The sequence below is a fragment of the Hakea prostrata genome, chromosome 5, assembly GCF_041222555.1.
Source record: "Hakea prostrata isolate BN-2017 chromosome 5, UWA_Hpros_2, whole genome shotgun sequence".
Taxonomy (NCBI): Eukaryota; Viridiplantae; Streptophyta; class Magnoliopsida; order Proteales; family Proteaceae; genus Hakea; species Hakea prostrata.
In genome coordinates, this window is record NC_142604.1 from 9543787 (window position 1) to 9566058 (window position 22272).

At 37.9% G+C, this 22272-nt stretch overlaps 2 protein-coding genes across 2 annotated transcripts; both read left to right on the forward strand.

The window, feature by feature from the left end:
- Window positions 1–32: 32 nt before the first annotated feature.
- On the forward strand, window positions 33–14654 carry LOC149014976 (TLR4 regulator/MIR-interacting MSAP protein). The gene is made up of 10 exons (XM_089154561.1): window positions 33–640; window positions 1608–1773; window positions 2340–2366; window positions 4478–4557; window positions 8462–8534; window positions 10548–10605; window positions 12166–12217; window positions 13186–13210; window positions 13749–13840; window positions 14286–14654. Exons 2-10 carry the CDS (start codon window positions 1663–1665, stop codon window positions 14344–14346), a joined length of 579 nt encoding a protein of 192 aa, XP_089010687.1. The 5' UTR covers window positions 33–640; window positions 1608–1662; the 3' UTR covers window positions 14347–14654.
- A 1355-nt stretch (window positions 14655–16009) lies between these two features.
- Window positions 16010–21489, forward strand: LOC149014977 (putative protein phosphatase 2C 27). The gene is made up of 4 exons (XM_089154560.1): window positions 16010–17956; window positions 18084–18290; window positions 18685–18890; window positions 19669–21489. The coding sequence occupies exons 1-4, from the start codon at window positions 17780–17782 to the stop codon at window positions 20225–20227; spliced, it is 1149 nt and encodes a 382-aa protein (XP_089010686.1). The 5' UTR covers window positions 16010–17779; the 3' UTR covers window positions 20228–21489.
- Window positions 21490–22272: the final 783 nt, after the last annotated feature.

Below are 22272 nucleotides of genomic sequence, written 5' to 3' on the forward strand. Positions count from 1 at the left end.
CTCACCGAAAACAGATACGTCGCACGCAGGAACGTAATACAAATTTATTTTCTTAGGAATTATAGTAACAATATGAATTTGTGATTCCACACTTTACCTAGTTTCAGCTGTGTTCCAGGGGCACCCCTCCCCATCGTCAATCTCTGACGGGTTCAAACTTCTTTCACCCCTCTTTGTATCCCTGTGTTTCTCGCACCCAGAACAGTCGGAAATCTGGAGTATCAATACAGGGACCGAAACACTCAGAAGAAGGAAAGCAACCCAAGCTAATAGAAAGCCCAGTGGAGAAGATTGGTGGAAACCAAAGAAACAGAGGAAGGTTTCCAACTTTCGGAGAGTTCGATTGGAATCCTTTTCTTCTACTTCTTCTTCTTCTTCTTTAAGTGGTTGTGATGCTTCAACATCAAGGAGAGGGGTTTGGATGGAGGCCCCTAATGTTTCTAAATGAGGTGGGTCAGCCATCAGACAAGGAGTTGACTTCATAGGCCCCTCAACTTTAAAACAACAGGAGGAGTAACAGAGCCCTATCAGCCGTTCGTGGAATTGTCTAAGTAGAGATAGTGAAGTTGCCTCAACAGTGAAGGTTTAAATTCCCAAATCTCACTCGTTCTGCATATCTGCATTGAAGTAAGGTGATCAGGTGAGTTCCCACATCTAATTTGTTCGAATCTCCAGGTCTTCTCTGCTCTTCCCTGTGACGATGAATCGGAAATCCTACTCCTGAATGCTTTATTCCTTCCTCCTACAACTCCACTCCCTACACTACGTGGGAATGATAGAACTCCTGCAAGTAGCAACGCCTTAGTGTTTTATTTTCTTCGATTTCATTAAGTTACAACCTAGGGCATAATTTTTGTAAATTTGAAATCTTAAAACCCTTGAATATAAAATAAAAAGATTATAATTGTAATTATAATTTGTTTTTTTAATATGAACCGTTAGATTGAAATGACATATATGGATACAATCTTGACCCTTGCACCATAAGGGCATTTTGGTCATCAAAATTATGATGTGTCATTATTTTATCATTTCTCAAAACCACAGGGGAGCCAGATGCAAAGAAGAACTTTTTTTGGACTAAAAGTGATAAGGACCAAACCTCAGGGGTCCAGATGAAAAATACCATTTTTTTAATGTTTTATTAATTTTATTTGTGGATCTTACATAATTTGTGGTTGTTCTTCTCAGGGTAGATGATCTACGGGAAAACATCCTCTGCTGTGCACAGCAATGCAGTTATATGTTAAATAAATGACTGAAAAAACAAAAAAATTAAAAGACTATTGAGAATTTTTTTCAATTTAAAATCATGTCTTTAATCACGTTAGATTAATAAGAATGTGGGTGCAAACATAGGGGCAATTACGTCAATGTCAATTAAGCGGGACGGGAAAGTGGGGCCGACTCGAGGAAATCTCAAATGTCAGTTCTGACCACATGTATAAGCGAGAATCCCAACAATTTGCCACTTTAATTACACGAACAGATAATGAAATTGAGGGTATTTTAGTAATAAGGAATCCATGCAGTCTATTTCCGCAAATACCCCTTGTATGGTTCTCATTTCGACCCATAAATGTGTCCTAATAAATTCAAGTCCTCAGATCATAGAAGACCAGCAGAGACTCTAATAAGGGAAGAGAAGCCAGAGAGAAGAAAATGGAGAAAAGGAAAACTGCAGAATCTCTGGTTCGGGTCGTCGCCATTTTCGCCATTTTGATCTCTGTTGCTTGCATCGACGATAAATGTTCAGCTTGTAATGCAATTGCGGTATGAATTGCTCCTTTTCTTTTATTCTGTCCTAGATGGAACAACTTTAACTTGTGATAAAAATCATTGCTCTTGTAGTTCGCGAGTCTCGACCTTTAATATTTAAGTTCGTTACAGGAAAAATGAAGTAGTTTTTCAGATCCCTTTGCTTAAAGTGTGTAGTTATTACTCGCCCCTTTATTTTTCCTCTTTCTTTTAAGGTTCGGGGCTTCGGGCAGGGGGATTGACCGTATCTTTAATGTCTGAACGTAATTCTGAGTTTGATCAGTAGGATCAAGGACATGAGATGTGTTTTGAAGTTTGAAAGGCTTCTCTCTTTGCTTTAAGCTCATTCCAAGTTTTGAATCACACTGTCACTATCTCACGCAATGTGCTCCTTGTCAAAGCACCTTATGTGGCACACTGTAATCTCTTCGGGGAAAACTTGGTTTTACCCTCAGATATATGGACTTTTTTTTTGGGGGGGGGGGGAGTCAATGTTGAATTCTTATGAGAATCTTAAGCTTTATCTTGGATTTATACATACTGAAGTTAGGAATCTGACTGCCTTGCTGAACTATTTGCAGGAAGAGCTGGAGCATGGACTTTTAAAAGTAAGAATTTCATCATTTACCCTGTACTTCAATTCCTTTCAACTCTACTGTAGGCTGACCTGGCCAACCTAGGCACACTTACTGTTGAATGATGCTTTAATCTTGCCATTTCGTTGGTATAGAATGTTGCATATTGCACATGTAAAGTACTGTAACCTAATCTGACAAGTTCCTGTAATTGATTTAACAAGTTTTAGCTGCTAAGTTTCTTCTGAGAAAAGGAATCGACCTTCATAGCCAGCGGATTTCAAACTGGCTTTATCTTTACTTAGATATGGCGTATCACACCATTTTAAGATCCTAAAAACCAACCCTTAGATCATGCCTTACTGTCATTGAGCCTCTCATGTCTTCATGGAGTGCAAACCCATTTTAGAGGACAGAAGGATTTATGTTTGTGTTGGAACTTGAAGACAAAATAATATATAGTTAGGATAGATGTCATATATCATTCAGTGATGGATGAGTGCATCTCCTTAACTAGAATGCTATATCTGTTGATTACATGTTGATTTGATACACTACAAATTAAAGGGTTTCTGAATATATAGTAATTACATGTTGATTTTATCTATCCATCTACCCTTCAATTTATAGTATAGGTTTCTGATTGCTTCAAAAGTGCATCTCTTTAACTAGAACCAAGCTGCAGTGCTTTGCCTTGCTTATTTTGGAGTTAATGAATCAAGCATGATTTCTTGGTTTCCTTTTGGCCAAGCCGCATGTCTGTAAAAGTGGACTTTGTTTACTACAATGAACGAATCTTATAGCTTGTGACCAGAAAAGTGCGAAGGTTTACCTTTTCTCTAAGTGATTAAATTTGTGAAAAACCAAACAGCCATCCATAAAAACTAATGGAATTTGAATTTGAGGTGAACATTTAGTAAGAGACGGTGACATTAATGGGCTCTTTTTTTGTCAGAGGAGATTTAGATATTGGTAACTTCACTTGGCATCTTAAGTTGGATGAACATTAACAATTCAAGGATAGTCTTGTGTAGCTTTCTTCCTTCCTGAGTTGGGTTGATTGTTGGATTATTGTGCCTAGCTAGTGAGGGTGACATGAAGGGCCTAGCTGATCTCATTACATGAATACATGTTGATTTGATAATACTATAAATTGGGTTTATTTTATCCATTGATGTCGGCAGGTCTCCAAATGGTCCTCTTTCACAAATCTACTTGGAGACTTAAATTGGAAATGATCTTAGAAAAATATATGGTGGATAGATAAGAAAACAAGAGGTAGTTGAACCAAGGTTTTCCTCCCCTTTTTTTTTTTTTTTTTTTTTTTTTTTTTTTAAAATAATTAAAAAGGGCTGAGGCTGTTCTAGTTTTTTTGTAACATTAATCTTGTCTTTTGCACTTTGCCTCTGTGGACTGTACTCTTTTTCGCCGCCCCCACCCAAATAATTGCTTCTTTTGTCAATAGAAGTACTCATTTATCAGAGAACGGGTATATATATATATATATATATATATATATATTACCACTAACAATTCTGTGGATACTCTTGGCATTGGAAGGGTTTTAGATATTCTTGTTAGACCTTCTAACTTGTTCAACTATTTATTTGGATGCTGTTTTAAAGTCTGAGGTTTTCTGAGGTAATTCATGATCTAATTCTTGAATCATGGGCATTTTTGTCTAGTCATAGCTATTGAATCTTTGTTTCAAAGCTCTTTCTTAATTATTGTTTGCATATGATGGTTCAATTCAATTTTGGAATTTCAATTGAATCTTGTCATTAAGTAGCAGCAAGATTCTACTTCCCTGGCTAACAAACTTCCCTTTCTGAGAGGGAAAGTAGAAGTTCCTTCTTTTAGAGGGAAAGTAGAACTTCCTTCTTTTAGAAGGAAATTAGTCTTTGATAAACTGTCTTTACCCTTTCTCATTGGTCTCTTAAATTTACTTTCATTTTGTTGTGGGCGGGATGGGGGTTTTGTGCTTTACTTATATTTGATCTTGGAAATATACATCCACTCCCTCCTCCACCTGCCCACACCCCAAAAAGGGTGGGGTGTTGTGCATGCAAAGAAGTGAAAATCCTCTCTTCTTGAACCTTTGGTGTGTGTACACTTACTGCCTTGGTCTTTCATACATCTTGTAGGAGAAACCACGGAACCATTTAGATATGAGACATCGTTTGGACTCTAAAGGTCAACGCAGAGGAAAGTTAATTGATTACAGGTATTATTTTAATATTTTCTTACATTCTTAGTAAAGGGCAATAGATTGAAAAGAGAAGATTGAAGTTAAGCCTGCAATCATCTCTCTGATTTGATTGGTTCTAAGAAATTTTATTTTTAGTAGTATATTTTTTACTTTCTAACTTGCCACTATGAATTGATGTCTCCATTAGCCTATTTGGCTCAAATGAGCTTGCATTGGGTCTCATACACATTTTTGTTTCAATTTGTATGGATTATGAAAGTCGCTAGTATTATAATCTAGTTTTGAGATAATTACTTGTAACTTCCCTGGGTTATCTGACAACCCAAGGAACTCATCCTGTTGTTCCCAAGATTATCTTTGTATCCTTAATGTTAATAGTGTTAACTAAAATACATGGCCCACCCAATTGCTCTTACCTATAATAAGGTACATAATAAGAAAAACATAATAGTAAAAGAAGTTGGTTTACCCAAATATCCTTGACCCACCACTCTTTCATTTCTTTCTATTCCATCATTTAACCTCTGGCCACCACCACCATCACTGCAACTACTTTGATTGCCACTGAACCTTCAAGTCTTCAACTCATTGCAACCTTTGCTCTAGTTGTATCGGAAACATTTCTTTAGCCTCTCCTGTTTGTGGATGATCAAATCTAGATAATTGAAATGGTCGCTTTGGGTGTCTGTTGGACATCAATTTTGATCTATCTTTTATTCCTACTTATGTGTGGCTTAAAGTGTGTTCCTGAATGAGATGTCCTATGATTACCACCCCCCCCCCCCCCCCCCCCAAAAAAAAAAAAAAAAAAAAAAAAAAGAAAAGAAAAAAGAATGAGATGGCCTATGTTCTATTTTTGTTTCTTTGATATCAAGCTGTCCATCTGCTTTAGTTTTGGTGACAATGGGCTTCAGCTGGCAGTTCTCTTGTCTCCCTTCTTTTTCCTCATCTCGGGAAGCATGCTATGTTGATCACTCTCTAGGACTGAGAGCCTTGCCTTTACTCAAGGGTTTTACTGGAAGTCAAAGACTAGAAGTTCTATACCTTTAGTTGGATAATTTGGTGTACAACTTTGAAAAAAAAAAAAAAAATGCAAAACTACAAATTGTTCTTGACCAATGAGTATTCTAAGATGAAGAATTCTTTGCCGGAGTGGCCTCCTCGAATGCTGCAAATGTTTTTGAATTTATAGACAAAATCAACACTGCACAATGCCTTGCAATTGTCTAAATTGTTGGGCCCACGCACGTACGCATGTGGGAGCAATGGTTGTTGTAGGTGCACAAGACTACCATAGAAGCACGAGATTACTATGCGAGTGGTGGCAACCGGCAATTACTGTAAATGAATAGTGTTCTACTAAAACACAATAGCTAAAAGCAATTGTCTTCTTGTTGATATTGATTGAGTTACTATGGTCGAAAGTGTGTGTCTTTTAGCCAACGGATTGATGGATTACTGTGGCCGAAAGTATCTTTGTCTTTTGGCCAATGGATTTGTCGGTTGTATCTTGACTATTGATTTCGGAATTCTTCCAGAACTTTCTAGGGCTTTCCACGTGTCAAAGACATTGTTTTCCCTATTGGTTTGGTTAAGATTGGTTAACCCAATTAAATTAGGCCGGGTTTTGGCTTGATCATTCTAACTCAAAATGATGATCATCTTGTCCTTTTACTGATAGGACTATCAGACTATTCAGTGCCGGAATGGTAATGGTAACCCATATCTAACCCCGCGTAATAGGGTGTTGATATTGATGTCATGGCTTACTTGCCATTCTTTGATGTCGTCATGGTTGATGATTACTTCGAGTCCTAGGTATTGGACCATTGCTAAATGATGCATTGTTCAAGTGGCAATTGGTTTCTTGCCACGTCCATGGCCCCGTCCACGGACCCGTCCACGTTCGCTTGTGACACAGGTAAAGGGAGTGGATTCCACAAATTCTGTGAGGAGATCATCATCCTCATCCTTGGATTGATTTTGGGCATGTTGACCAATGTGGCAATGGTACAACATGGAATCATGGATGGATTGTTCATAATCATCTTCATCCTCCTCCTCATCTTCAAGGGTGGCAATTTGTACTTCTAACTGGGTTTGTTTACGTAGTAATTTAGCCTTCTTGCTACTTGTAGAAGCTTGTGATATTGTAGGAATTGGTTCAAGCTTTGTGAGAGATTTGATTAAGGCTGGAATGCTGCATTTGGAGGTATCACATGAATCCCACCATTTGATGTGGTATGATAGAGTAGGACATGGGATTGTCTATTATTATCTAAGGCAGTCTTGGTTAAGCCATTGGTTTGTTCAGCAATGATATAGCCTGAATACATTATCCATGCTAGTTTGCAATGGATGTAGAATCCGAGCATATCCGGTTGGGTCGGGATTGTTGTAGTGTGTTGACAAAAGACTATAAAGGCTTTTGCCACATTGTTTGGTAGAATTGTTTCATGAGGCCCCATTGTAGACTACCATTTGCTAAACCAATCTGAAAATGTGGTGTTGTTGGGGAATTTATGATCAAAACAGAAAAACCAAGAGTCGTGATCTTTTGAATTTTGGAAAAAGAATGCATGCGTCCATCAGTCCATGCATTAGTGTAATCTAGATAATGATAGTAACTAGGTTATAATTCTTGTTCAAAAATTCTCAGCAACGAAGGGGGGGGGGGGGCAGTTCCCTAGTCTTCAGGAGTCAGGACCTTTAGGATGATGATAGTGGTATGAGTTACCAATGAGGGGTCATTTCTGTCCATTGTTTGTTTCCGGATGACAGATCCAGTGTCAACTAGAAAATATTCATAAAATTTCAGGGTTTTTTCATAATTGGTGGAATAGAAATCCCAACCTTACCAGAGCAATTTGCAGGCAATGGCAGTGGGGTCAATAGTGGTTGAATTGGCCCAAAGGGCTCAATGGGCAGGATTGATTGAGTAAAGGGCCTGATGATATATATTGGCTTTTTCCTGATTATTGGTTAGGATTAGATTGGGAACTGGTGGTCATTTTGGTTTGAGTTTGGATTGTTTCAGAAACTATTGTTTGGTTTGTGGATTTGGATATTGCTGTGGAGCTGGCATTAGCTACAATGTGGTAGTATGGTTTATTAGAGGCTATAATGTCTTGGGAATTGTTTTGGGATTTGGTTGTGGTTGACATAATTGGGTTAACTAATCTGAACCAAACCAATAGGGAAAATAGTTATTTTGACACATGGATTGCCCTGGAAAGGTTCTAGAAGAATTCCCAAATCAATGGTCAAGATACGACCGAAAATTTGGTTGGCTATAAAGACAGATATTTTTGGCTACAATAATTCATCAATCCGTTGGCTAAAAGACAAATACTTTCGACCACAGTAACTCAATCAATATCAACAAGAAGACGAAAAATGCTTTCAGCTACATTGCTCTGACACAATACTATTCATCTACAGTGATTGCTGCCACCCGCACAATAATCTCGTGCATCTATGGTAATCTTGTGCACCTACAGCAACCATTGTTCCCACGTGCATGGGCCCCACAATTTGGAAGATTGCAAGGCATTGTGCAGCGCTGATTTCGTCTATAAATTAGAACATTTGCAGCATTTGGGGAGGCACTCCAGCAGAGAATTCTTCATTTTAGAATACTCATTGGCCAAGAACAATTTGTAGTTTTTCAAAGTTGTACATTTATTTATATATTTTTTGGTTTTTTATTTTTGTGGCTCCCTGGATATGCAACATAATTAAAAATCCATTGGTTATTCAACTTTTTTATGTTTTATTGCATGACTTTGTCTGTGAATTGTTCTCACTGTCAAACGGAGCTTTCTTTTATGATCTACTTGCTTTTCTTTCTTATTTTTTGTGGTAAATAAAAATTTTCTTTCTGTTTAATGACTAATCACTGGACATTTATTTCACATAGAGTCAGTGAGCTGAGAATAGTTGAACTTTTGGATGGGCTCTGTGAAAAGATGCAAGATTATACTTTAGAGGAGGTAATATTTTTGGTATTGGAACTGGTTCATCTTGGAATAAGAACAGGGTAACATCATTTTTCATGACATTCTTTTGAGGAGAAAATCATGTAAAGTGGGGTCATGTTAGGTGACCTAGTTTTCTTTTCTTTCTCCTCCCTGAAATACTGTTGTGAAGTAAATCGTATAATACTGTGTCGCAAAAATTTTGTGCTAATAACTTGTTAAATCTGTTGCCTGGATGCTGAACATGCTTAGCTTACTCAAATTGAGATGATAAAATGCTGGTACTGATGCCAATGACTGATATTGCGTGAATGCTTGTACAAATTTCTCATTTCTCATCACATTATAATTATTTTACTATATCTCAGTAACCACATTAATTAAATTTTATGTTATTTGTAAGATCGTTAGTATAATAATTTGTTGCAATAGTAAATTATTGTAAATATTCTGAGTTTTATGGAGCTTTGGTCGGTTTTAAGGCCTGAAGAGGAGATTCTAGCCGGTTTCTATTTCCATACATCTATATATGATCTGCTCCTCTCATTCACTACCTACCCGTAAGGAAAGCAGGGCACTCACTACAGAGTGATTTGGCATACCTTGCTAACCCTGCCTTGCTAGCAAAAAGAGTAAAAACATCCTACGAGCACATTAGATGGTAGTACTCTATGATTTTTGAGAAGTTGATGCAGATCCTAGAGATGGTCTGCTTTATATATCCAGAGAAAAATGGTATAATGGTGCATGGGCTTACATCCTGATCTGCCAAAATCACCTATGATGATCTACATCCTAATTCCTATAGTGGTGGCAGCTTGATAAAAGAAAGGATGGATGGGAATATGGGTATAACCTATACTAAATCGTCCCATCTAAATTTTGTTTGTTTTTTTTTTTATTATTATTATTTTTTGGTTGGGGGGGGGGGGGGGGGGGTTGTTCAACCTTCTATGGTGCATTTACAAAGTTGTAAAACAGAAGTAGACTCTTAGATTACCAGTCAACGAGCTGATGTGGCTGAAGCCTATATTCCTATTTGACTAAAATAGTAAGGAAAAGACAAGGAAGCCTTCTCCAGCCATAGACTACTTCTGAAAAGATCCTAACTGACCAAACTCTTAAAGAAGGAAAGAAATTATATAAAAGGAGTAACTACTTTAATTAAAAGAGGGCTGGAGTGTCTGAAATCAGTTCTTCAATTACTATGAACCCAAAAAGAAATTGAAGTTCCTCAACTTGGACTGAGGATATGGTTCCTAAAAATCAGGAAACCACTGAGTACAAGTTTTGAATAGATTCAACTGGGTCCCCCAAATTGATTGACAGCTGTCTAATAAGATAGCTTCCAAACTGAATAATTAATGCTCCTTATTGATTCTAACTACATATTATGATTGTAATTTTGTGTACCCTCTTGGGGCCTGAAATTTGGGTGATATAATCTAGCCAATTACAAATAAGAACACTTAAAACACATACCCATATGCTATCAAAACTGCCCTAAGATAAAAGATCAAACCACAAATAATGGCGGTGATTATGCTGCTACATTGTAAGTCCTCAATGTTTCCCAGACCAGTTCCTGTATCCATGTTCAGAAATGTGCATTACAGTTTATCAGCATAAATTTCTTGGTTTGCTTTCAAAATTAACCATATACTATCAAGACAGGCGTGAAATAAAAGAGCAAATCACATTCCTCGGTGGTGATCATGCTCTTCCATTATCATCAACATAAATAAAAGACCAAACTATGTACTGTGGTGGTGTTGGTGGTCCTGGATTGTTGGTCCTGAATGTTTTCAAGATCAGTTCCTGCACCTGTTTGCAGAAATGTGCATCACATCATATCAGTATGAATGGTTCAAATTGCTTCCAAGCATGCATGGATGTCCATCTTTTGTGGCTGATTTTTGTGTGGTTAACAGCTGTATGCTACAAATGGTCTGAGTACATTCCCATGGAAACTTTGCTTAGGATGTTCACATTTCCAGGATGCTGATGCATTGCACTTTGAATATGCAGTTAGATTCCACTAGACGAGAATGGATCAAAGTGGATGATTGGGACAACTTAACCATTGGTATGCTTTTGTTTCTTTTTTTTCCCTGAATTATTTTACCAAACCATTAATTCTATTAATACATGCTTTTAGCGTTTCTCCCTATTTTCCCCCACAGGTCATGCTGTTCCTGTTTTTGCACTCATTTGCCTCCTAGAAATTTATGCTTGTAATACTTCATTGAGCTAGAGAATCATCTTACGAGGAACAATTATAGAGCATGGTGATGATTAGGTGTTCTCCTTGAGATAAATCCCAGGGATCATCCTAGGAAATGCGTCTCTGCCAAAGCCAAATTGATGTAGCAATGGTACATTGGACAAACTGTATACCAGGCCAATATGTGGACCATCTTATAGTTTTACTTAAACCCACTGAGCGGCATGTATTTTGCCCATAAATTTATGGATCTATCCAAGGTCATCAAGCCTGCATTTCTTATAGGCCCTGTCGTCAGATAGCTTGGAGACCAAGTTGGAGTTAATTACCAAGTGCATGGGGATTTGTTAGGCCTAGCTTTAATTCCAATTTTCAGTTTTAAGTTGTTTAGCCTGTTTCGTAGTAACTGGGATTCTAATTGCAGCTTCTATAAATAAAGTAGGGGCCATTGGCCTAAGAAATGATTGATTGAAGATTAGTAAAGTTGAAGTTTATCCAATGGAGCTGTCTATTCAGCGGTTTGGGCAAGATGCCTTGGACAATGAGAGTCGGATACATCAGTTGGATGCGATGGGTCAAGCTGACTAAAACAAATTCGAAATAAAGATTTTTTTTTCTTTCTAGCTAATCCCGTATGCCTAGCCTCTACCATTATTGGAGGCCCATTGAAGTAGCTCATTATAGGCATATTTCTGATAAAATGTAACTGCATCAGGCAGCCCTGATTTTGGACTTTATTTTGCTGAATATCGGCATTAGCAACTCAAGGGAATCTGATCTTGGATGCTGGAAATTGAAGAACCTCCTGAAGGTAACCTTTGGCCAAGGTGTTGGGCTGTTAAGCAAGATCAGATCAGTTAAGTCTGCTGCTGTGATAAATCTCTCAAATTTGGATTGGCTTTACCATTTGACTGGTGACTTAATTCTGACCATTAGAACATTGCAGTATTTTGGGGTTTTTCTATTGTAACAGTTTATTAACAGTGGTCGGAATCTAATCTTCATCAGTGGAGGTTGACTTTAATGTTGTTTACCTAAATTCTGTTCTAGGGTTTTGATTTTATTTCCTGTTAAAATGGGTTCACTTTGTCTCCCCCTCCCCCCCCCCCCCCACCAATTGGTACATATCCTACGAGTTTATGGATGTTCAAAATTGGAAAGAAATTCTCTTCCATTTAAATGTTTCTGCAGAATTGTTTTTTTCCCCATAAACACAAGTATTTATTGTTGATTCTTGAATTTTCAGAGTTACTTATAGTAAGTCTTTATTCCATGAGAATATGATATTGATTCCCATCTGTGTGAGTGTATGATTATGTTAAGGCTTGCATTGAATATAATTCATTTAAAATTTGAAAATGCTAATGTTTAATAAGATTTACTTAATTTTTTTTTGTTTACTCTTTTATCTTGTGGTGATAGACAAACAAGAAGCACGAGCATATTCAAAAGACATATCCTCTTACTGTGGAAGGTGAAGTAAGAGAGCTTTTACTTGTACATGGTTATGATCAATAAAATTTTAGCTTTTGTAGGTCTTACTATCATTCATTGTGCCTATTAGGCCTACTAGGTGATGCGGGCTGAACCAATCACAATTCAACCAAGATGTAGTATTCTGTTATGGGAGATCACTCTAGGGACGCTTAATTTTTTATAGTTTGCTAGCCTTGCTTAGGATGAAATCAATTGATTTTAAAATGTATATATTTTAAATGTGTGAGTGTGAGCAAATTTAGCTGCCTGGACTTGGCTGACAATACAATTTAACATCCTTGTTTTCTAAGTTTTTTGATACTATAAAGCAAACCACCACCTTTTGAATCAACAATATCTGTTGTGAGAAATTACAAAAGAAAAATTAGAGGTCAATGTAGCTGTACTGCAGGCTGTGCTGTGCATTTCTTTGATTGCTTGTGTTATGCAGAGGAGCAACTATATAGCAACACAGCAGCCTGTGTGCTTGGCCCAGAACAATGGAGAGCCAAGAACTGCCACCTGGCAGCCCACCTAGTACCCATGGCTTTTTTGTAGTTGATCCTCCTCCATTATATGTTAAAATCAGGTTGCATACAGTTAGCCATAAGTCACAATAGAGCTTAAAAGATAGTTCAAGGAAATCAATCTCAAAAATGCTGTTGGTTGAATATATATAAAAAGAGAAAGGGGGTACAAAACATGGTTGGCCACTTGATACGGTTGGTCAGCTAGTTCAACATTTTGGCCAATCTATGGTTTACGAACTTTATCCAGCCATTTGATTTGGCATCCTTATCCTTTATGAAATGTCAACTTTTGTGTTAGAACCATCTTTTGCTCCATTTTGTGACCGTTCCCGACATTCCATTTTTCGGAGCTGTTATATATGTAGGACAAGATTGAAATTTTTCTAGAGATCATGATTGTAAATTGTTCTGACTTTCTATATGCTTGATGGAACAGGTTACTTGAAGAAACAGAAGATGAGGTGAGTTAATTTTCTATTCCTTTTTGATAATTTAATTTATTTGACAACTCCTTGCTGACAGCATCTGCCCCTTCCAAAATAATGATCCAGAATTGGTAAATTTGCTGTTTGGAAGCTGGGGATTTAAGCAATTTTTTTATTGATCAAATATACCAATATTTTCAGGAGAACCTTGGTTGAGTTTAAGAAGGATGTTTCCCAGACATCATGTATTTCTGCATTTTGGATTGAGAATTAGATCGTTTCTGATTGTTCATGGTTGGTTGATGTGGATTTCCATGTATATATTATGTTCTCATGGGCCTCTAATATATATACAGAATTTTAGGTTTCCAAAAAGTTCCAAAGCATGGTTCTAACATGGGGAGATGTTGGATTGGGATTGGGATTAAAGATTGAAAATTAACTTATGACTAGATGATGACATGGTCATCTCCATCAAATCCCACATCCAAGCAATACTGCCATATTGCCCAAATAGTCTATGTTCCTGGACATTTTCTTTTATCTACTAATGGTTGCCCCATGGTCTGTGCAGCTGGCTGAGTTGATAAAGAAAGGATCTGTTAAAACCGGAGGTGTAAGCAAGGTTTTATGCCAAGACCTTAGCAAGCACTGTAGCGTGACAAGGTAATTATCGTAAATTTAAAGTTAATGCCATTTGACTAGGCATGCTGTAGATTTGAAGTTAATGCCATTTGAGTCTTGACTATGTATACTGTAAATTTTGAAGAAAACCTATGAAATACTTAGTGACAGTTGTGAATCAATAAGCGTGTGGTATAGCTGAATTTAATTGTTTGAACGATACTTCCCAACGTTTCCAGGCCTTCGTCTCACCACAAGACCCAAATTCCTATTAGTTAGTCTCATCTTTCCATCAATGTAGTAGTGTCTTTTGAACTGCGTCTTTATTCCTTTTACACCTTTCTTTTGAAAGAATAACCTAGAGTTTTTATTTTGGCACTTGCACTTTACAGATTGTGGTTTGAGATGGGCTGGTTTAATGACAAAAAGTAAAGCACCTTTATACCTTCTTGTTTGTGGTCACTCTTTTTGTTTTCTTTTTATGCAGTGATTCTGACCTCCTGGAGAATGATGATGATGATGATGAAGAACCAAATGAGGATCTCTGAAAGCATGTTCGACAAGTTTCCTGATTATTTTGCGGCTCTTAAAGAGTTGCGAGCCTGCCCATTAACAAAGCGTCATAGTAAATTCCAATTCCATGTTGACTGAAATGAATGAACTAGCCATTGTTAAAATCCATTCTTGGATTCAGATGAATTCTGAATCTGATCGTTACTGGTTCTAAGTTATCTTGAAGCTCCTGCTCTGTACTGATGCTTGAAATATCATCAACAGGGTAAGAAGGATCATGAACTCAACATGACAAATTTTCTAGTTTAATCAATATAAAAATTACTAGTTGAAGGTGTGTTGATGTTCGATAGTGTTTGCTGCAAGTGGCTGGTCAAAGCCTCAAAGGCAACAAGAACTGGCTATTCATTACCCAGATTCGGATCTGAGGATTCTGAGCTCAAATTGATCAACTTGGTATGGATTAAGAACATCAACTTTGAGCCTTTAAAATTTTTCTTGACTTTTGCAAATTGCAACTACTTCATGCCAACTGCACTGACAGATTCACTTCCCATGCTGAGTCAAGTGGTCAAAGCCAACAAGAACATGTCTATTCATGATCCAGTTTCATGTCTGGGTTCAAATTGATCAACTTGGCAGGGACTAAAAGACATCAGGTTTGATCCCACTTTGAAATTTTGCTTTAACTTTTGCAAGTTGCAACTTGCCATGCTGAAGCTCTACCACCACAAAAAAAAAACAAAAAAAAATGCCATGTTGAATTGAATCATTGCGTGACAATCACACGAATCACGTGGTAGATGGGCTCTGGATTACGCCACTTCCTCCATAGGCTACGTTTGGTAGCTGGTGATGTGTAGTGACTTGTACTTAGCTAAAAGCACGCGGTGGCTATGCTATGTGAAGTGTCTACGTACCTGATAGTGACGTCTACCTAACCTACCTACGCACTCTTCCTCCATTTATCCTCGTGGCCATTTTCACTTCTCAAATAAGAGATGTTTTGGCTCAACTTCAGTGTTGCGCATTAATTGTACTGCCAATAGTCAAGATCGGTTATCTCGTTCGATATTTCATCTCGCTTTCAATTACCTACGAGATGAATGGTTGAGATTTCGATCTAGACTGTTGGCAGCAAATACTGTGTATTTATTGTGCTGCCAACAATCGAGATCGGTTATCTCGCTCAATCTTCCGTCTCGCTTTCAATCACCTACGAGATGAACGGTTAAGATTTCGATCTTGACCTTTCTAAATTCATCATGGGTCTTTTCACTTTCAAGGGAATGAAATCCAAATTTTTTTCATGCGGAGGATTTGAACTACTATTTTTACCAAGGCAATAATAATGCCTTGATGTTTAAAGCAATTGTATTCGATCATCAATGCAAAAAGTTCTTTTCAATGTGTTAAAAATATGATATTTATATAGAAAAATAAAATTTTAATAATAAAAAATCATTTCAATAATTTCATTTGAGGTGGTTTGATGCTATGATTGGAACATTGGAATAATGAATACTATGATTGGAGCACTAAAATGATGAAATTTTTGCAATGGGAGTCATCAGTATTATTTTTACTCTTTAAGTGGAGCTCATAAAGGTACTTTTAGTGTGTCTTGGAATCTTGTGATTCCATAATTCATGGAACCTATACAATTGGGGAGTAGTTTTTATTTTATTTTCTGTTTTATTCTTTTTTTATTATTATTTTAAACTATAGGTCCTCATTTTAGTCATGATTCATGAATTCATGTAGGTAGCATTGTTCGTTCATGTATTTTAAATCTGTCATCATCCGTTCGTGTATTTCTTCTTAACTAGTTCTAAAAGAATCGTGTTTCTTTCGAACACTTTCATAGTAATCCACGATTCATGCATTTCTTTTACATTTAATAAGGATTGATGATTGTTGGGTCTAAGCTAGTGACCAAGTATTCAACAAATGAGCATTAACATTATTTGATAATTTTATTTTATTCATTCGAATATAATACTTTGATGAAAAAATTATCTCTTTCAACTAATTTTGGCTGCATGGTTTGAACCAAAGGGGGGGGGGGAAATGAATATTTTTCGCATCCCAATCTAAGTTGCATCAAAATTTTGAGCTAAAACTTTTCTTTTGGCATGAAGAACCACAAAGTGATCCAGGTGACTCTCCTGATGAGAGTTGAGTTCCAATCCGATTTTATATATACTGAGTCAAACCGAGTTAATTTTTTTTGGGTACAAATGTGCTTTTTATATATATGGATAGGGATATTACATATGCCATCGGTATGAGTTGAACCCATAACTTCTCCATTGAGAAGCAGGTTCCTAACCATCCTACTACTCCTCCATTGGCAGTCAAACTGAGTTAATTTGATTCTACCAAATCCATCCGGATCTTGAGTCTTGACCGGTACTAGATAATTCAAACCGGAATCATGGATACCGGTTAGACCGGCCACGGCCCTTTCAAACCTTCGAGAGAGCGGGGACACCTGGACACCGGTGTATCCAGTTCATAAAGTCTTAGACAAGCAAACGGCAGAAAACGGTTTATGCTCAGCCACAAATCACTTCTATCCAATACAAACGTGCCACGTATACCGCCGCGAATCCAATGCCACCCTTCGTAGTTAACGACCGTTAATGACTTTACCTAACCATATAAGAAATGAAAGAATGGCGGGAAGACTCCTCATCCAACGTCCACTATCTAATGCTGAAGATCGGACGGCTGTACAAAGCCAGCCGCACTGATCCATGAACTTAACACAAGGCCATCCGGTCAACCAGAAAAGCATCCACTGCGGAATTGACACGTGTCAGTAGCTTATCTTCCGACCGCTACGAGGGTGACTGGAGAACCTGTGTCTTCGGTTGCCAATCATATTTAATTGGATTTCTCTCTCTCTCTTTTCCAATCTTCCTTTTCTTTTGTTCTTTGTTGAAAGCTTTGGTTTCTGCGTCTCTCTGTTTCTTCTAATCTAAAATTTATCTTCCAGAGATCTTTTTAGGGTTCCTTTTCCAATTTTTCCGTTCCCAGGGAATCCAATGTTTGGAAGCTATATCGTCTGCTGTTACGGGTGCAACTGTAGAAGAGATTTACTCCGTGCTGGGTATACTTTGTATCCGTTTGATATTTGATTGATCGATTCTTTGGGGATTATCAGAATTGTTTGCGAATTTAAGAACTGTCTTTGAAGATTGCTTGATCAGATGGAATGGAGAGATATGGTGTTTACCGCATTGGGGCACTCATAACTACCTCAGGGGACTTTGGTTGGACAATTGAGTTGGGATTTTCAAGATGGGATGCTATTAATTTGTGTTTTGTGAACGAGATTCTTCACAGCTGTACGATATTATAAGTTATTTGAATTTCATAGAATTAAGGTTTGAATCACTAAGGCATAGAACGGACGGTGAATTTTGGTGTTTGTTTGAAGGAAGTGAATGTTTGAGAAGAAATATGGCTGCAGGGACTGATTTTTCTCACCCATTTACCGTGCTCGAAGGAGGGTACAGTAAGGAGAATGCGTCTTCTAATGGAAATTCCGAGATTTCAGAGAGCTTGAAACAAATGAAGACTGGGAAACCTCCTCGGCATCTTTCTGTTGTCCGGAATTGTGTCAGCTCTACCGAGTTGGTGAGTTCATCCGGCTATTCTAAATGTTTTCATCTAAGCAAAATCCTGTAATGTCTTTCTGTATGTTTTGATTGTTCTTAGCAATTATTTTAAACATGGTTGAAAGTAACTTTTCATTTCCCTTCAGCCTTCTCCCCAGGAGCTCAATATAGGTAATGTGGGAATAAAGTCACCGTCAGATGGAAAATCTGGGTTTTTACCCATATTTCGTTCGGGAAGCTGTTCTGAGATTGGACCAAAACAGTACATGGAGGATGAGCATATCTGTATAGATAATCTTGTTGGACATCTTAGTGGGAACGTAAACTTCCCTGCTCCAGGAGCTTTTTATGGGGTAATTGATGATTTTTATTACAGATTGAGTTATAATTGGCATTCAAATTCATCAGCTAGTTTATTTAATTAAGTCATTCATTTCTGTGTATATTTTTAGTAGGCACAACAAATCTCACCATAGTGGTATTAGTTCCCTAAAATGCTAGTTTATCAGGGGATGGATTCCTCCTTCACCATCTGGAATGGGTCCGTTTATTGCACAGATGTAGATTACTCAACTGACCGATGGTGTAAGAAAATTTATGCCGTCAGACTTTTGGACCACCCAATCCAAGCAGCATACCATTGATTTTTGATGATTAGCATGTAGTGGTGGAGGCTTGTAACTGTTAGTCTATCATTTCAATAATTTTCTTTCATGTGAGAGATTTCTAATGGTTTTTTTTTAACAGGTGTTTGATGGGCATGGTGGTTCAGATGCGGCAACTTTTATCAAAAAGAATATTCTTAAATTTATAGTCGAAGACTCCCAATTCCCTTCTTGCATGGAGAAGGCTATTATGAGTGCCTTTGTGAAAGCTGATCATGCTTTTGCCGATGCCCACACTCTTGACAGCTCCTCTGGCACCACAGCTCTAACTGCTTTTGTTTTTGGAAGGTAACTAATGAACCTGGTTTATGATCTAAACTGCTATTTCCCTTACTTCCCTCCCTCCCCTCCCCCACAGTTCTATTTACACCTCTACACAACCCCCACCGTCAAAAGGAAAAAAGGAGAAAAAGGCCACCACACCCCATTTCCCCACTCACCAAAACACAGCACCTGTCACAATCTCAGACATAAAGAACTATCTGAGGTTTTTATTTATTTTTAAAGTTTACATGGAAATGTTCCGTTTGTTGGGGTTTTTGATGAATGTCAGCTTGAAATGAATAATGAAACTTTGATGCTTTTAATGCAAAGGCTAATATTGTAACTGTGGTATAAATCCACATTAAAAAAATGGAAACAAAAACTAAAATGTATACTACCCCGAGTAGTAGACTCATCCTGATGAATGCATCCTTTCTGAGGATTGCGTATTTAGGAAACCAAAATAAATCCTTCTTGATGTTGCAATTCATGTAACATGTGTCCTGCAGGCATGGACTATCATTTGAACGTTGTAACCCAAAGTTTTTCTGAAATTTGCCTGTCTTTACTATCAAATACTCTTCATGGTTTGCCCTATTTTCTGATGTTGGAGCTGGGTCAGGCAACCAATTAAGGCATGAAAATTGTGAGCCAATATTATGTTCATTCAGATTGTTGAGTTCTTTTGCCCTGGCTGAGGCAGTAATTCATTCTGAAACATTGATGTTGGTTAGAAGTGCAACTCCTCAACTTCTAACTGTTGATGTATTTTTGTGACTCTCAAACACGATTGCCTGTACAGGAACATGCTAATTGCCAATGCTGGGGATTGCCGAGCTGTGCTGGGCAAACGTGGAAGAGCAGTTGAGCTCTCCAAAGATCACAAGCCAAATTGTACATCTGAAAGACTAAGAATCGAGAAGCTAGGTGGCGTTGTTTATGATGGCTATCTTAATGGCCAGTTGTCAGTAGCACGGGCCCTCGGAGACTGGCACATGAAGGGCTCCAAGGGATCAGCATGCCCCCTAAGCGCAGAGCCAGAGTTGGAGGAGACCATTCTGTCTGAGGAAGATGAGTTCCTTATAATGGGTTGTGATGGGCTTTGGGATGTGATGAGCAGCCAGTGTGCTGTTACAATAGCAAGGAAAGAGTTGATGCTCCATAATGATCCAGAGAGATGCTCAAGGGAGCTGGTGAGAGAGGCACTAAAGCGTCAGACATGTGATAACCTTACAGTGATTGTGGTCTGTTTCTCTCCAGAGCCACCACCTCGGATAGAGATCCCTAAATCAAGGGTGCGGAGGAGTATATCTGCTGAAGGGCTGAATTTTCTAAAGGGTGTACTTGACAGTAATGAGTGACAAAAAAAATATATTAAAATTTGCTGCTTGGCGGCCTGTATAAAGATTTAAAGAAAGGATCAGAAGAGGATTTGGAGGTTACCACTGGCGATGGAGACGGGTGGATGTATATGGGAATTGCCAAGGCTGCTATGCTTCTTGGGCTATAAGTTTGTAAGTCTTCCCTCATTCATTCAAGGGAATAAATAGATGAGTTTAGATTTAATACATTTTTTTGGATTCAGAAAGAGCCTGTGCATCTGAATCAGATTTTTCTTTTTTCTATTTTTGATGAAACCAATTGAAAAGCTTAAGCTATTTCATTGTGGTTCCTTGTTCCACCCAACAGGTCTATCCTCCTCTATATCTCAAAGCAAGCTGGAAGTGCTGCTGTCTGATTTTGTCATTGGACTCTATCTGCTGTTCACAGCTTGGTATTGTTGTACCATGTTTATACGGAATTAGTAACTCATTTTAATATTCCATTTTTGAAAGTGTTAATCTAATAAATCCAATTGTATACTACTGCTGGATTTTCCACATCCCCATCTTTCCACATTTCACAATCAAGTGTATAGTGAAAGTTTATCCTTTTCTTTTCCTCCATTTTTCTGATAAAAATCCTTCCATGCAATAAAATATATCATTTACTTGACTTGCAAAATTGAATATCAAGAACCAACTCTTAGAATGCCTCTCTCTTCCCTTCTAGGGCTTGTTTACCCCGGGGAGAAAGCATGATCTACAAATTTCCTATCTAATCTTTAAATTGTTACCACTAATTGCTACATAGGTGACTTATCTCTTTGTTTGTTAAGTTTGTAATCCTCATGAATCCTTCTGGGTTTTCCATCTAGTGGGTTGTACCATCTGAGTGATCTGCAGGAAGTCAAATTGAGATGGTTTCTTTATAAACTAAAACTAGAGTGCAAATCAATCCCAACAGCAAAGCATCAACCTTTGATGAGTAGATTTAGTCCCATATTGATTTGTTCAGGCCCTTGGTGTTTTCATATACTTGAGCAGATTCAAAAAATTTCAATTGGACCCTCCAACCATCTCCACCAAACCTGTGAAAGCTGTGCGAAATGATCTGTGACCAGCAAAGTCAGAGAGCTTTGTATGGCAGTGTGGAAAAGAGAGTACAGCAGCTTCAAGTTGATGCCTGGAAAGAGTCCTGGAAGCCAATAAGTGTAGGGCAAAGCCCATCTACGGATAGGATAGGCCCAAACAGAGAAGAGATAAAATCAAAAGAAGGCAAAAGAAGACCATCAATCATAATTATTGACACCTTAAATGGAGGAGGGGGGGGGGGGGGGGGTCAAGGGACCCAATGCATAGTAGATATGAATATAGCAACACCTTCTGGTCCTTTAGCTGGAACCTCCCCTTCTTTAGACATGAAGCTTTACTGCAAGTCTACCTTGCATCTTGGGGGTGGGCCTTTCAAGCAATAGAAGGCAATAGAAGGCAAAAGAAGACCATCAATCATAATTATTGACACCTTAAATGGAGGGGGGGGGGGGGTCAAGGGACCCAATGCATGGTAGATAAGAGAATGGCAGTCAGAATGTCATTGTCACAGGCTCAGACACAACTAGATGACTCTGGTTTCACCTGCAATGGTTGAGCTTTCAAAAGCATTCTCATTTGCTAATGTGAACAAGCTCTGAGAAGCATTAAGAACCAGAGATCAAATTCCATTAGGAACCACGACCTCGAAGCTCATCTGATAGGAGACCGAAGAGAGAGAGAGGTGGCCTGCTACTATCACATAATGAGATGAGGCCGATAACTTCTAGTCACATAGGGTGGAAAAGCAGGGACACTCTTCTGAAAACATTATTTGGGTTGGCTTTTTGAACTTGGATTCTGGAGGACCATACGATCTTCCCCCCAAAAAACCAACCTTGGAAATAGTCTCTTGATAAATATGCAGATTTCACCAAGAAAAATTCCCTAGTCTGCGTTTGATTGGCAAGAAAAGAAAAAAAAAAAGCTTTAAGTTTTTTATGTTTGAATGTTTGAACAACAAAAAGGTTGATAATATTTATTCTACAGACAAA

Excerpts from the sequence above, each read along its gene's own strand:
- LOC149014977 (XM_089154560.1), top strand. The coding sequence starts at position 17,780 with ATGGCTGCAGGGACTGATTTTTCTCACCCATTTACCGTGCTCGAAGGA. Across the intron at positions 17,957-18,083 it reads GTGTCAGCTCTACCGAGTTG|CCTTCTCCCCAGGAGCTCAA; the intron begins GTGAGTTCATCC and ends ATTTCCCTTCAG. Across the intron at positions 18,291-18,684 it reads CTCCAGGAGCTTTTTATGGG|GTGTTTGATGGGCATGGTGG; the intron begins GTAATTGATGAT and ends TTTTTTTAACAG.
- LOC149014976 (XM_089154561.1), top strand. The coding sequence starts at position 1,663 with ATGGAGAAAAGGAAAACTGCAGAATCTCTGGTTCGGGTCGTCGCCATT. Across the intron at positions 4,558-8,461 it reads GGAAAGTTAATTGATTACAG|AGTCAGTGAGCTGAGAATAG; the intron begins GTATTATTTTAA and ends TATTTCACATAG. Across the intron at positions 13,211-13,748 it reads TTGAAGAAACAGAAGATGAG|CTGGCTGAGTTGATAAAGAA; the intron begins GTGAGTTAATTT and ends TGGTCTGTGCAG.